At 26.5% G+C, this 15000-nt stretch overlaps 1 protein-coding gene across 8 annotated transcripts in view; it reads left to right on the top strand.

Annotated features, from left to right (window-relative positions):
* The window catches only part of LOC100205608 (polycystin-1-like protein 2), a 125778-nt gene that overhangs the window by 50455 nt on the left and 60323 nt on the right, over nt 1-15000 (top strand). For all 8 annotated transcript variants that reach the window (XR_010640299.1, XR_010640298.1, XR_010640297.1 and 5 more), the window contains exons 16-18: nt 3759-3912; nt 9760-9815; nt 12661-12903. Coding sequence is in view for 5 of the 8 variants with exons in the window: in XM_065804157.1 (XP_065660229.1) it covers nt 3759-3912; nt 9760-9815; nt 12661-12903 (453 nt within the window). In the remaining 3 variants the exon portion in view is untranslated. The remainder of the gene's footprint in view (nt 1-3758; nt 3913-9759; nt 9816-12660; nt 12904-15000) is intronic.

Genomic DNA, 15000 nt, shown 5'->3' with positions numbered 1-15000 from the left:
ATAAAATCTATCAGTTATTACTGTTAGCAAATCAGCTGTAGAACGAGAAGATCAAAATCCATACTGATGGTTAGAAAGTAAGTTATGAGATTCAAGATGAGAAATTAGGTGTTTGTTAATTAAAGATTCAAAAACCTTGCTTATGATAGGAAGACCAGATCCGATCGCTCTCCAGAATTTTTGAAGATAGGGATAACAGATGCCGCTTTCCAGCAGGCTGGAAAACAAGACTCTGATAAGCACTTGTTGAATAGTTTTGAGAGTATAGACAACAGCTCCGGAGAACACTTCTGCAAGACAATAACAAATATGCTGTACAGGCCACAAGCTGTAGAAGAGTTTAAGCAGGAAATCACTTTAGATACAGAAGCTGGGGTGATACGAATGTCAAGCAATGGATCAACCTGTTTGTTGGCAATATCAGGTAGAATGCAACTAGTGGAATCAAGAGATGATATTGATGAAAAGTTTTTAGCAAACAATTCGGCTTTGTCTTTAGGTGAATTGACAAAGTCTGAACCATATAAGAGAGGTGGAATTAAAGATTTGTCCTTATTATTATTACTATTAAAGATTTTTATCATTAATAAACTAAAATGTTACTGTTAAAATACAACGTTATCATTAAAAATTTTTTAGTTTTATAGTTAAAAAACTAAAAATTTCTGTTCTCAAATATGAGTGCATCTTAATTTATAAAAACCACTGTATATATATATATATATATATATATATATATATATATATATATATATATATATATATATATATATATATATATATATATATATATATATATATATATATATATATATATATATATATATACATATATATATATATATATATATACATACATATATATATATATATACATACATATATATATATATATATATATATATATATATATATATATATATATATATATATATATATATATATATACATATATATATATATATATTTATTTATTTATATATATATATATATACATATATATATATACATACATATATATATATATATATATAAAAAATTAATTTATAAAAACCACTGTATATATATATATACATACATATATATATATACATACATATATATATATATATATATATATATATATATATATATATATATATTTATATATTTATATATACATATATATATATATATACATACATATATATATATATATATATATATATATATATATATATATATATATATATAAATATATATATATTTATATATATATATATATATATATATATATATATATATATATATATATATATATATATATATATATACATACAGTATTGGACAAAACATTTGCAACCAACATCAAACATGCTAAAAAGTGTTCCTAATTTTACATGTCTTAAAAACGAAACGAACTATACTACAACAGCAATCAGTTCAGGAGTCTGGAGTCATAGCATGCCATGACATGAGCAATCAGCTGACAGGTGACAGCACACAGACAGAATTTCGTTGACAAGTGCCATTTTGCAGCGGACAAAACAAGTGCAGCTTTTTTGATTTGTTTCATTTTCTCAAGTCTGGTCCGTGTTAACGTCACGGAAGTTTTTTAATAATTAAAGGAAGTATCCAGAAGTTTCCAGAAGCATGCAGAAGCTTCCAGATGTTTCCAGAAGAAGCATCTGCAAGCATCCAGTAGCTTCCAGAAATATCCAGAAACATTCAGAAGCATCCAGACGCATCCAGAAGCATCGAATAGAAGCATCTAGAATCTTCCAGAACAGGTTCACACAGGTTCATTTTACTATATAAGAGACATGTATATCGACATGTAATTCAGTTAGTATATGGAAGTCAATCCGTCAGTATTATCAAGACAGTTTATCAAATTGAGTTTTATCAAAGTGTTTTAACGAAGAACATCAATACAAGAAGTGAAATACAACAAGAGTTTCATTACATCAATACAGTCCACATCCAACCAAGACGTTGTGTTCCACAGAGCATTATTTTATCATCACAAGGTAAATGTAACACGGTAAGCCTTGAGAAGCGTGATTATTTATTTTCATTATTTTTATGACTTTAAGTGCAAAAATGGCTCCCGACAGTCTTGGATTGGAACTAAGAAAGAAAATTATTGGCGATTATGTAAGTGGAATGTCACAAAAAAGTATTTGTGATAAATATCGCGTGAAAAAATGGACCGTATCAAGACTATGTTTCAAATACCGTTCTACGGGGAACTTGGCAGCAGATAACAAAGGTGGAAGACCGCGTTCCACCACTTCTAGAGAGGATTCTATGATTGTCAGATCCGTCAAGAAGGATCCCTGGATATCATCAGTCGAGACGCAAAAGCAATTAGAGCTAGCGAAATACAGCTTGGTCAACATTTTGTCGAGTTGCACTTGTTTTGTCCAGAAGGAATTCAACTTTTTTTAATACTTTTGATTAATTTATTAATTTTCGTGTAGAAATAATGAACTTTGTGATGAATAAAACTTGAAGAACTTTGTCTCTAAACAGTTACATAGTTATTTCTCTAAATTGAAAAAATGCAGCAATTTTATATAAAGAAACTAAATTAGCATTATTTGGTTGCACTCGTTTTGTCCGATACTGTATATATATATATATATATGTATATATATATATATATATATATATATATATATATATATATATATATATATATATATATATATATATATATATATATATATATATATATATATATATATATATATATATATATATACATACAGTAATCAATAAAATATATAATAATATCAATAAATATATAATCAGTATCAATAAAATATATAAAATATATGTATATATATATATATATAATACATGTATATATATATATATATATATATATACATATATATATATATATATATATATATATATATATATATATATATATATATACACACACACATATATAAGTACAGCATCAGGTGCACACTGATGACATCAAACTAAAACAGGTAATTGCTTCAGTACATAAATTGACTAATAGCCTGCTGCTGCAAAGGAGTGCTGCTACATGGAGTTGGGGTTTGACTTTTGGCAGGAATCTTTTCTTTCATCATTATTTGCTTTTTTATTTTTTATCTGAAATATTAAAGTGCAAGTTTTTAGAATAATAGCACATAAGGCATATTAGAAAACTCCTTCCTCAGGTAGGAATTGTTTGTGATTAAGTTTTTCTTTTCACCTTTATGTGAGTTTTATATTTTTTATATATTATTTTCACAACATGCATACTTTACCAACAGATATATCGACAAATATATATTGTATACTTATTACAAAAAAGATACATATAATATAAATAAAAATTACATTTGATTTTAATGGAAATATTAGGCTATAACCTAAAATTTAAAAAATTGTCTCAATAATATTGAATGAAATGCTAAAAATACTCTTAGAAGAGAACGATTGCAACAGAAAGTATGAAAGACATCAAAATCAAAATTACAAACACACCCTTAAAAATTGAATCTGGATGATGATAGTTCTGGCAGCGTTGTTTTGCAGTGTTTTAATTCTTAAGTTAAAAAAAAATTATTACACCAATTTGTTTCTGTTTTTATTGTTATAAACACTAACCATATTCAACCCTCACTCTAGTCTCTTACCATATACATTCCTCACACTAATTGCTGTCTAACCGGATTCACCCCTCCCACTTGTCTCTACCCACATTAAACTAAATTACATTTTACTAACTTTTTATTCAAATTTCTAATTAATAGAACCAAGCAGCTAATATTGTGAAAAAGCTAGGCGATCTTCTTACCAAAGAAAATCTTAGAGTTGTGGGGCCGAAAAAATTTGAAACTTTAACTCAACCATTCGTAAATTCTATATCAAAATTGTTTGAGGCAAATACACCAGACACTTCATCAGGTAAAAAAATTTTCAATAACTTGCATACTTGTCAAAAAGATTTTATGAGCAGACAGGCTTAGGTGTAAGCAGAAACTTTTAATTTCTCATCAAAAATTGGTATGCCTATATATTCAGTATGCATATCAATATAATTGGTATTTATTCCAATATTATTTTCTGGTTACAGTCAATAAAACCAATTTTTATAAGTACACTAGTAAACCAATCAATCAATCAACATATTTCTGAAATAGTTGGTGGTTACATTTCAAGGTTTTTTACAAATAGGAATATTATTAACATTAAGTAAACACTTAATGAAAATGATTAAAATAAAAGTGATTTTAATAATAAAAATAACATTTAAAATGAATAGAATCACAACATAAAGAAACATAATAAATTTAAAATGAATAGAATCACAACATAAAAAAAAAACGATTCTTATAATATTAATGATAATAATAAAAATGATAATAATAAAAGTAATAAAAAGTTACTTGTTTTTATAAACACAATTATATATACAATGTTAGACAGTTACAAACAGTTAAAAACTGATAAAACATAACAACTAACAATGACATAAAACAATTATTTAAATAGAAAACAAAAAAATATGAAAAAAATTTATAAAATTAAAAATAATAATTACAATGATAATGGTAAATGTAACAGAACAAAAAATAACAAAAAATATTATAAATAAGAAAAAAAATATTTAACATTAAATGCTGTAATACTATCAAAAAATACTATCAAAAAATCAAAACTAAAAAAAAATATAACGAAAATAAAATTAAAAGAAAAAAAAAAGCTTTAAGGAAAAATTAAAAATTTTTATATTGTTACAAGCATACACAAACATACATATACACATATACAGATATATATATATATATATATATATATATATATATATATATATATATATATATATATATATATATATATATATATATATATATATATACATATATATATATACATATATATATGTATATATATATATATATATATATATATATATATATATATATATATATATATATATATATATATATATATATATATATATATGTATATATATATATATGTATATATATACACATGTGCACATGCATGTAAACACACTAACATATACATTTGCACACAGAAATATACATATGCTCACATAGAAATGTATAATACACATATAGATATACAGTTTTAAAAATATATACATCTATTAAAAAATCCCACAAGAATTATAATAAATAAAAGTAAAAAAAATATAAAAAAATTAAAAAATACAGGACAATACAAAAATTGTACACAAAAATATGACAATATTAACAATACACGACAATGAACACAATACCTAAAAATAAAACTAAAATAAAATGAACACAAAACCTAAAAATAAAATAAATAAAAATAAAATGCCTAATGAACACAATACATAAAATAATAAAAAATACTCAAAAATGTTTAAAAAAAACAAAAAACAAAAAAACAACAAACAATGCAAACAGCGCTCAAAAATTCATAATAAAATAAACAACCTAAAAAATTATAGCACATTTCAAACATTACACAATAATACATGACAATATAAACTATGTACGACAATAATTTTAAAGACCTAATTAATTAAAAAAAATTTTTTTTTTTTTTTATATTAGAAGAATTCTTGTACATAAATTCTATTATATAAATTGAAATTAAAATTTAGATATAAATTGAGATACTGCAAGGGCTATATTTTTATGCAAAACTGCCAAATTTTGCTATAGTTTCTGTACCTAAAAAAAATGTAACATGTAAAATTAACAGTCTAAATAAATATTTATGTGCATCTAAATAATTATTTATCTAGCAAGATGAAAAATAATTTTTTTAATATTTTTTTTATTGATTTTTTCACACTTTGATTATTACCATTTTATTAGCCAATAATTTTTTTGTTATTGTTAAGTATTTCTTTTTTTTTTTTTTCATTAGATTTTGTTCTATTACTAAATAATGAGTATATTTTTCATAATTTTTATTTAAACTTTTGTAATAAATTTTTTTATTATTTTTATTTTTAAGTTTATTACTTTTGTAATAAATTTTTAAACTTTCCTTTTTTGTTTAAAAAAAAAAAAACGGTTTATAAAATTAATTACTTCAAACTGCTTTAAAAATATCTGTAGACTTAATCAAAATTACCAAACATAAAATTTTTCAGCATAATGTAAACAGCCAAAATAAAAAAAAGAATTAAAATATTGAACTTGAGTCCAGAATAAATCAAGTTTATTCACATCTGTTTAAATTTGCTTATGAGAAAAATAGTAAATCAGCTGTCAATTTTTATAAAAATTACTTTAACCTATATTTTTCATTAGTAATTATAATGTGTAAATATAGTTAATGATTGTTCTAAAGCTAATGATTGATTAGCATTACTTGTAAATAATTGTATATGTATATAGACGTATTGTATATAATATAAAGATATAATTGTAAATATCAAGAGAATTAGTTTATATATAAGTTATGTTGAATTGCATTATAGATGAGGTGTTTTACTCTTAACTTATAAAGTTTTTTTTACTGTGAAACAAAAATGTCAACTAAAGTTGATTTAAAGTTGATTCTGGAATTTAGTGGAAATGATCAACAATCACTTGCAGAATGGCTGGAAAAAGTTGATTTGGTATGCAAACTAATTGGTGTAACCAATCTGGGAATGTTGTTCCCTTCCATCTCATGAATGATGCATTTGCAGTATATCAACAGTTAGCAGAAACTGATAAAGAAAATTTTGACCTGATAAAAGAAGCGTTGCTAAAAGCATTGGCCATTGGTGCATTTACAGCTTATGAACAGCTCATTACAAGAAAGTTAAAACATGGAGAGGCAGTTGATGTTTATTTAGCAGAACTGCAAAGATTATCTACGCTAATTAGTGGGTTATCATGCAGAGCAATTGCATGTCTTTGTTTCTGGGGTCGCTGAGAAAGTTCAATGGATGCTAAGATACTTGCGCGAGCAAAAGCACTCGTAATTGAAGAATGGAACAATAGAACGAATAAAAATTTTGCTGTTGCTACAACAAGAAGACGTGCTGAGCTGAGGTTGCTTGAAGATCAAACAAAACCAGTTTACTATGAATGTAAACTCCCCAATCATTTTGCAAGAGATTATACAAAGAAATATTAATCGAAACAATACTCGTGTCAAGAGAAAGAACACATCAAGAACGTGTCCATAAAACGTATTGAGGTAAAAGATGTTTGCGCCAGCTACCTCCCTAAACAATCGGAAAAAGGAACTTTATCATACATTGATGATATATTTGTCAGTGAAAACATAATACATGTTTGTCGCCTACTTGATCATTTGGAAATATATGGGCTACATTGTAAGCCGGTGGTCTGCGTATCCAGGGGAGCAAGAGTTCTTGGTTTACAGGACGAAATGGAAAATAAAAAGTTGTTTTCGAGAAAAGGTAATGATTTTGGTGAAATTCCAAATTCACTAACAAGACATAACACCTTTTCCTTGTGAGGAAAAATGACAGGGAATCTTCCAGTTTGTGGTTGGTTTCATGTAACCTCATCATATGTTAAAAGAACAGCAAACGTCCTGACAAAAACGTGGGACAAAAAAATAAAATGCAATTATCTGGAAGAAATGCTGAATGATATTATTAAAAAAACTTGGAATGACAATCCTGCTTAGGGAGTTTGGAGTGTTTATAGGAACAAGGTAACAATTTGGGTAGATGCTAGTTCAATAGGAGTAGGTGTGATTGTCGAGGTTGATGGCAGTATAATCTAAGATGCTTGTTAGTTAAGAAAAGATGACACAACACATATAAACATGTCCAAACTTGATGCAGTAATCAAAGGATTAAATATGGACCTTAATTGGAAAATGGAAATTTTGCATATCTGCACTGATTCAAAAGTGGTATTCCATTGGGTTACCGATGCACTCATGTGAAAATCTAGATTGAGGACAAAAGCTTCAAACAAAATGCTGATAACAATAAGACTCCAGAATATTGCAAATATGGTATAAGAATACCAACTCAAAGTAGATATTAAAGATTGTTGCTTTGGAGTTTATCTTGACCGATGCTCTTACTAGAGTGCCAAATAGTTGGTTAAAAATGGTTGATAAATCCTCTGAAATCGTAGCAAGTGGCATTATTAGAACTTTGCTATCTACCAAAGAAATCGAGCACATTCATAGATCTACAGGACATTATGGTGTGAAGAAAACATTGTATTTCGTTTGTAAAATCGACCTGCCAGTAAGCAATGAAGAAGTAAAACAAGTGGTTAAGAAATGCATAGCTTGCCAATTAATTGATCGAAGTCCAAGAAAATGGCCAAAAGGGGAAATAGAAGTAAATAGAAGGTGGCAACAACTTGGCATGGATACAACTCATTATAAGGGGCAGCACTATCTTACTCTTATCGACTGTGGACCTACATAGTATGCAATATGGTGATATCTTAAAGATCAAACCAGTGCATGTGCTATTCAAGAATTAAACACAATATTTCTTGAATGCGAAGGTCTGGATGAAATACTAACAGACAATGGTACTGCATTTTGAAGCACGTTGTTTTTACAGTTTGTTAATAAATGGAACGTTAAACTTGGATTCAGGTAAGCGTATGTACCTTCTGAAAATGGAATTGCAAAAAGATGTCATTGAACTGTCAAAAGAACAGCAAAGAGAGTTCCATGCAGCATACTGGAGGCAGTTTATTGGTATAATGTTAGTCCAAAAGATAGTTGTAAGTCTTCATCTGCACCTGTAAAGAAGTTATATCAATACGAAATTAGAGTAAGAGGAATTGACAATAAGAACGCTCATGATCCTTATAAGAAGATAACTAATGAATTTATGTTGGTGATAAAATATGGGTTAAACCCCCGTAATATAGTGCAACTCTCAATACAAGATTGGAATAACTACAGGGATAATCTTGGAGCGAATGGTATAAGTGGACAAAATGTGTTGACATGTACGAGACCTAAGACAAGTAAGAGTTGACAATGATTCGAATGAAGATCTTGGACAAGTAAGAAGTGACATTGATTTGAATGAGGATCCAGAAGATGATGAAGAGCTATACGTTGTGCTGCCTGGAGAAAATGCCAATGTTATGAAGGAGCACACAGGGAAGGAGGGCCTCTAAGCGTTTTAGTCCTTGAGACAAAGTGTTCATCATGACCAAGTGGAAGTGTAATGTGTAAATATAGTTAATGATTGTTTTAAAGCTAACAATTGATTAGCGTTACTTGTAAATAATTGTATATCTGTATATGTTATATATATGTTATGTGTTGTATATGTGTATATGTTATATATGTGTAGATGTGTTTGTATATAGTATAAAGACACTTGTAAATATCAAGAGGATTAGTTTGTATATAAATTGTTGAATTGCATTAAGATAGATGAGGCACTTAACTTATAAAGTTCTTTTTATTGTGAAACAACAGCTATTAAGACCCATAAAATGTGATTTTTTTGAAGTCATGTGCTTTGAAGACATTTTTGAAAAGTTCCTGAAATAAGTTTTTTTAAGCTTTTTTCAATTGATGTAGATTAAAATTTCAATTTTAAATACAAACTTACATTCATTTAAATTAAAACAGCGATTTTTTTTTTATTATGAAAAAAAAAATCACTTAAAAATATTTAACACCTTGACTCTATGCAAATGCAACATTCCAGAAAAAAGTTTTAGATCCTTCTGGTTTAGACCTCAACTATTACATACCAATTTTATATAAGAGGTTTCATTCTTATTGTTCTTGTTTATATGATTCATAGAAAAAAATTTAAAGAAAAATATTGTTTAACATTTATAGATGAAGTACTTTCCACAATGCAAACAACAACATTGCCATCATCATCAAATGCAGAAGTAATTTTTTTTATTTATTAACTGCTTTCTTGTAGATTTTTTTGTTTTTTTGTTTACTTACTATTTATTGATAAATTTTATGCTGTTGTATTGCATTGCTTTTGAATTTATAGGTTTAGTATATAATTATATATAACATTAAGTAACATTAAATACATAATACATATTCAGATTAATATTAGTATTATAATTATATTGCAACTCCACTTTTAATGATTAGATAGCAAAATTAGATACAAAAAAAATGACCTATGATCTAATTATCAATCTTTTTTTTATTTTAAAGTTATTAAGTTATTATTGTTTTATCACTAAGCACCATGAAGGAGCATTTAACCAGGGAGTTTATGCCTCCTTCCTTACCAATGTTGGTTATTGGACTAGAGCAGGCATTGAACTACTTGGTTCTGAGCCAGAACTCTAACCACTGCGCCATGGCTGCTCATGGGTTAGTTTTAGGGTTGTCATCATCAGACAGGAAACAACTTGGTTGCTGATGATGACAATTTGGTTTAAAGAAAAAATCGGTAATAACACAAACACAGTAAGCTAGAGATGTAATCAGTGACACTTCTAGGTACAAGATCAACTTTTTTTTAGATGTAAATAAATTTAGAGTTATAAGATCAATAAACAGGCACACACTAAAACAATTATTAATCATATTGGTTGAACTGCATATATATAGACCTTAGAGCCACATTGACTCTATGTATGTATATGTATATATATATATATATATATATATATATATATATATATATATATATATATATATATATATATATATATATATATATGTATATACATATATATATTTACATATATATATATACATATATATATATATATATATATATATATATATATATATATATATATATATATATATATATATATATATATTTAAACATTGTCACTTCAATATATATTAAAACATCTTCATCTTCAAGGCTCCAAGCAATTATTATTAGAGTTGAAAGTTACTAAAAGAGAAAAGATGAAGTCTATAAACCAACATAACGATTAACAAATTAAAAAATTGCACATTATATGAATTAGGAAAACAAGATAAAGGGAGCAAATTTCAAAGGAATGATGTTTAAGAAAATTAAAACAAATCAGAATTTTTGTAACACTTAAGAACAGTCGTGTGAAAGGATGAAACTTACCTGAATGACATGTAACACAGGCATGATTTTTTGTAGATGTTACAAGAGACACAAGCTCTTTTGGAGCAGCACCCGTTATAGTATTTATAGAAAAGAGAAAGAAAAGCAACATTAGACAATGTGACAATGGTTAAAGGTTGGCTGCAAGAGCAGGTCCAACTGAGCTTACAATGCTTTTTTGCACCATGTTAAAAAGAGAAAAGGCATCATTGGAAGGTCTGCTCCAGATATGGCAACAATATTCCATATAAGGACTGATTAGAGATTTTTAGGGATAAAGAATAGAATTTAGAGTAAGAAAATGGCAACCACAATATGGAGATGCAACCTTAGCAGATGCTATTTTTGCAATGAATTTGATATATAGTTTCCAAGAAAGATTGGAAGTAAGAGTTAACCCTAGAAAACGAAGGGTAGATGACTCATTGAGTGCATTGTAATTCATCAATATTGGAAGAGTTTTATCTGAATTAAAGTTCACCAGCCAATGAGAGCCTCATGTTGTAGTAAAAGCGACATCCTTTTCAAGCTCAAATGCCCTCTTCAACCAATCAAAGGGTATTGGCTTCTTATCAAACAAGAATAAATGGTAATATCATCAGTGAACAATGCTACCTTAGATGTGAGAATTTCTGGGAGATCTTTAATGTAAATTAAAAGAAGTATGGGGCCAATAGTAGCAAATGTTGATTCAATATTTTTAAAGATGTTACCTGATATAATAAAATAAATTCTTCTCTATAAACTCTCTATAAAAAGAGAGTTTATGGAGAAGACTTTATCAAAGGCTTTAGAAATGTAGTCTTAACCTCACCTTATACCTATCTAATGTACAATAAAACCTAACAGTTATTACTGTTAACAAATCAACAAAAGAATGAGAAGATCAAAATCCATATTGATGATTAAAGAAGAAAAAAACGATGAACAATGAAAGAAAAGATTGCTACTCTATCCCAAACGCTCAGTTGATATAGTGGTGCTTCTTTACGGCAGCAGGCTATAAAATATTTAATGCATGTGCTGAAGCCCAATGTAGCTCTAAGATCTGCATGTATAATTTGAAATGACCACAAAATTATTATAACAATTTTCATGCACCTTAGCAACAAGTTATATTGTTGTAGAGTTATATTTCTACTACTGAGTTTAAAGATGGTGATCATACTAACCAGACCTTAAAATCTAATGTCCTGTAAGATGGAATAGCACTTTGATTTTAGAACCTGTGAACTATGCTCTTAAATTCAAAAAACTTTAAATTAATTTCATTCTATAAGAAAATTGAGTTTTAAAAAAAATAATATTGACTGTTTGTAGAACTTTCTTGTAAACAATACTCTAGTGTTTGAAATAATCACTAAATTGTTTCAAAAACTTAAATATAATTATGATAAATTTATGACAAAATACATTTATTTTACAGTAAGAAATATATTATGAATATTAATAGTTGTATATAAATGTGTATATATATATATATATATATATATATATATATATATATATATATATATATATATATATATATATATATATATATATATATATATATATATATATAAAGAGAGAGAGAGAGAGAGAGAGAGAGAGAGAGATTGATATATAAAGTTTTTTTAATTATTAAAAAAAAACAATCTGAGTTTAAATTATAATTTTTAATTATTGTGTAGGAAAATGTTGGATCTAAGTTGTTTAAATGTTTGGACATATATTTCATGACATTGTTATCTTACAAAGTTCCGGGTGAAAGTGCAACAACGCAAGAAACAAAGCAGTTTAGTTTTATATTAAAAAAAGAATATGTAAGTAGTCTAAGCAACACTTCAATTGGTTCATCTGAAGGTGGTTTTATTCTACCTGACTCAAAAGATATGTTTAATGATTCTATAGCAAACGCAGAAATCTTAATTCAAGTACATGCTTTTTTTTTTGAATATATATAAAGACATTACTTCTTAAGACTAAGGGAGTCACTTAAGTCCAGAAGCACTTGAATGACTCCCAATGCTTATTTTTTTAACTGCTATTAATAATATATATTTTATAATACATTTGTGTGTGTATATATATATATATACATATATATATATATATATATATATATATATATATATATATATATATATATATATATATATATATGTGTGTGTATATATATATGTGTATATATCCAGATATTTATATACGTGTGTGTGTATATATATATATATATATATATATATATATATATATATATATATATATATATATATATATATATATATATATATATATATATATATATATATATATGGTTAACAGAAGACTTGAAAAACTCTAAATTGTATGAATCAAGACAGCATAAATATGGGAGAGATTTCTGAAGCAGTGAGTTACAAGGAAAAAAGAATAAAAGTGTTTTTAACATGAAAGTGAAGTAATGAGAGAATAACTTAACTGAGATGTGTCCACTATTGTATTTTTTGAAAAGAGAAAGAGATGCAACCATAAAAAGATAGCAGAGAGGTTCAAGCTTGGCTACTAAAGCAGATCCAACTATTAAAAAAAGACCATAAATACAAAGATCAGCACCAATGTCATAACAGTTATCCTAACAAGGATGAAATTAATATTTGCAAAGAATGAATTTGAAGAATGAAAATGATGATATGATAAAGAAAAACAAATTTAGCAGATGCTAGTTTTTCAAATCATTGAATATATGGTTTCAACCTGAGGTCAGTAGTGAATGATTATCTAAGAGTTCTGCTGGAAAAAAATGTTTTGTTATGAAAATGAATGTTTTTAAAATTTTTTCAGGTATTTTCTTTATAAGCTTACTTCATTTTATAATATGAGCTTATGGAGAAAATTATAGACTTAAGCAAAAGCTTTTTCCATATACTACAGGACAACTTGTTTCTGTTGTAATGTTTAACAAATCAGAAATTGAAAAAGATGATTAAAATCAAGTTATTTAAAAGTAAATTATTTGATTTTAAAAGTTTGTTAATTAAAAAATTGATAATAATAAGAAGATTGATTTGATAAGTAATAAGTTAATTAAACATTGCTTATCACTCATTTTTTAACAAAAATGATTAATGATTCTATTAGTACTGAATGTTTCTCATAAAAAATGAATTTAGCTATGATAAAAAAGGAAATAAAACCGTTATAGAGAATTACAAGATGATAAGTATATTGCCACCATTATCAAAAATATTTGAAAAAGCTGTTATATATCAAATTGAGAAAAATTTTGATGATAATGGAATTATTCAGATCAATTCGGCTTCAAAAAGCGTTGCAATGCAAGACATATTAATTTAAAAATTCTCAATACGATAACGGACTATAGAAACCAAAATAAAATTGTTGCAGTCATTTTAGTGATGTAAAAAAAGCTTTTGACAGCTGTAGCCATAGCATTATTATTACAGCAAGCTCAAAAACATTGGTGCCAGTGAAAAAACTTTAAAATGAATCTTTTCATATTTAACAAACAGAAATTTGGGGAAACAGTAAATCAAAAAAAATTATGCAACTCTAATGTCTGCGAAAGAAAGCTCTACGGATTATTGGTCCCAACAAGGTACACACAAGGCCGATCCTAAAAAATTGAAATATGTTATCATTAGATGCAAGCAAGGAAGATATGTGTTTGCTTAACACCATCACCTTTAATTAATGATTTTAGCTAGGCAAACATTAATAAGTCTTCGAGAGTAAATAGAAGAATAACTCTTCCTAACTTTAAGAATTCTGTGTTGGCGAATCAAGTCACTAACTAAACTGCAATTCAAGCTAATTAATTGAAAGATACGCATTTGCTTATAAGTGCAAAAAAATTCAAGAACCAAACAAAAAAGCTTTGTGCTCTTAATAAAGCTTTGAAGTGTCTCAGTTAAATGTCTCAAGGTCGTGCTGAATGTTGATTGTAAAATTTTATTTTATTTTTTCAAGACATTATATTGGCTGTAAAAACTTGGAAATAAGGAAGAAACCTTTCATCAGATATTATCCCCTTT

This window comes from Hydra vulgaris, chromosome 08 (genome assembly GCF_038396675.1).
Source record: "Hydra vulgaris chromosome 08, alternate assembly HydraT2T_AEP".
Classification (NCBI taxonomy): Eukaryota; Metazoa; Cnidaria; class Hydrozoa; order Anthoathecata; family Hydridae; genus Hydra; species Hydra vulgaris.
Note: the sequence above shows the minus strand (reverse complement) of the source record. Positions and strands in the feature narration are given on the sequence as shown.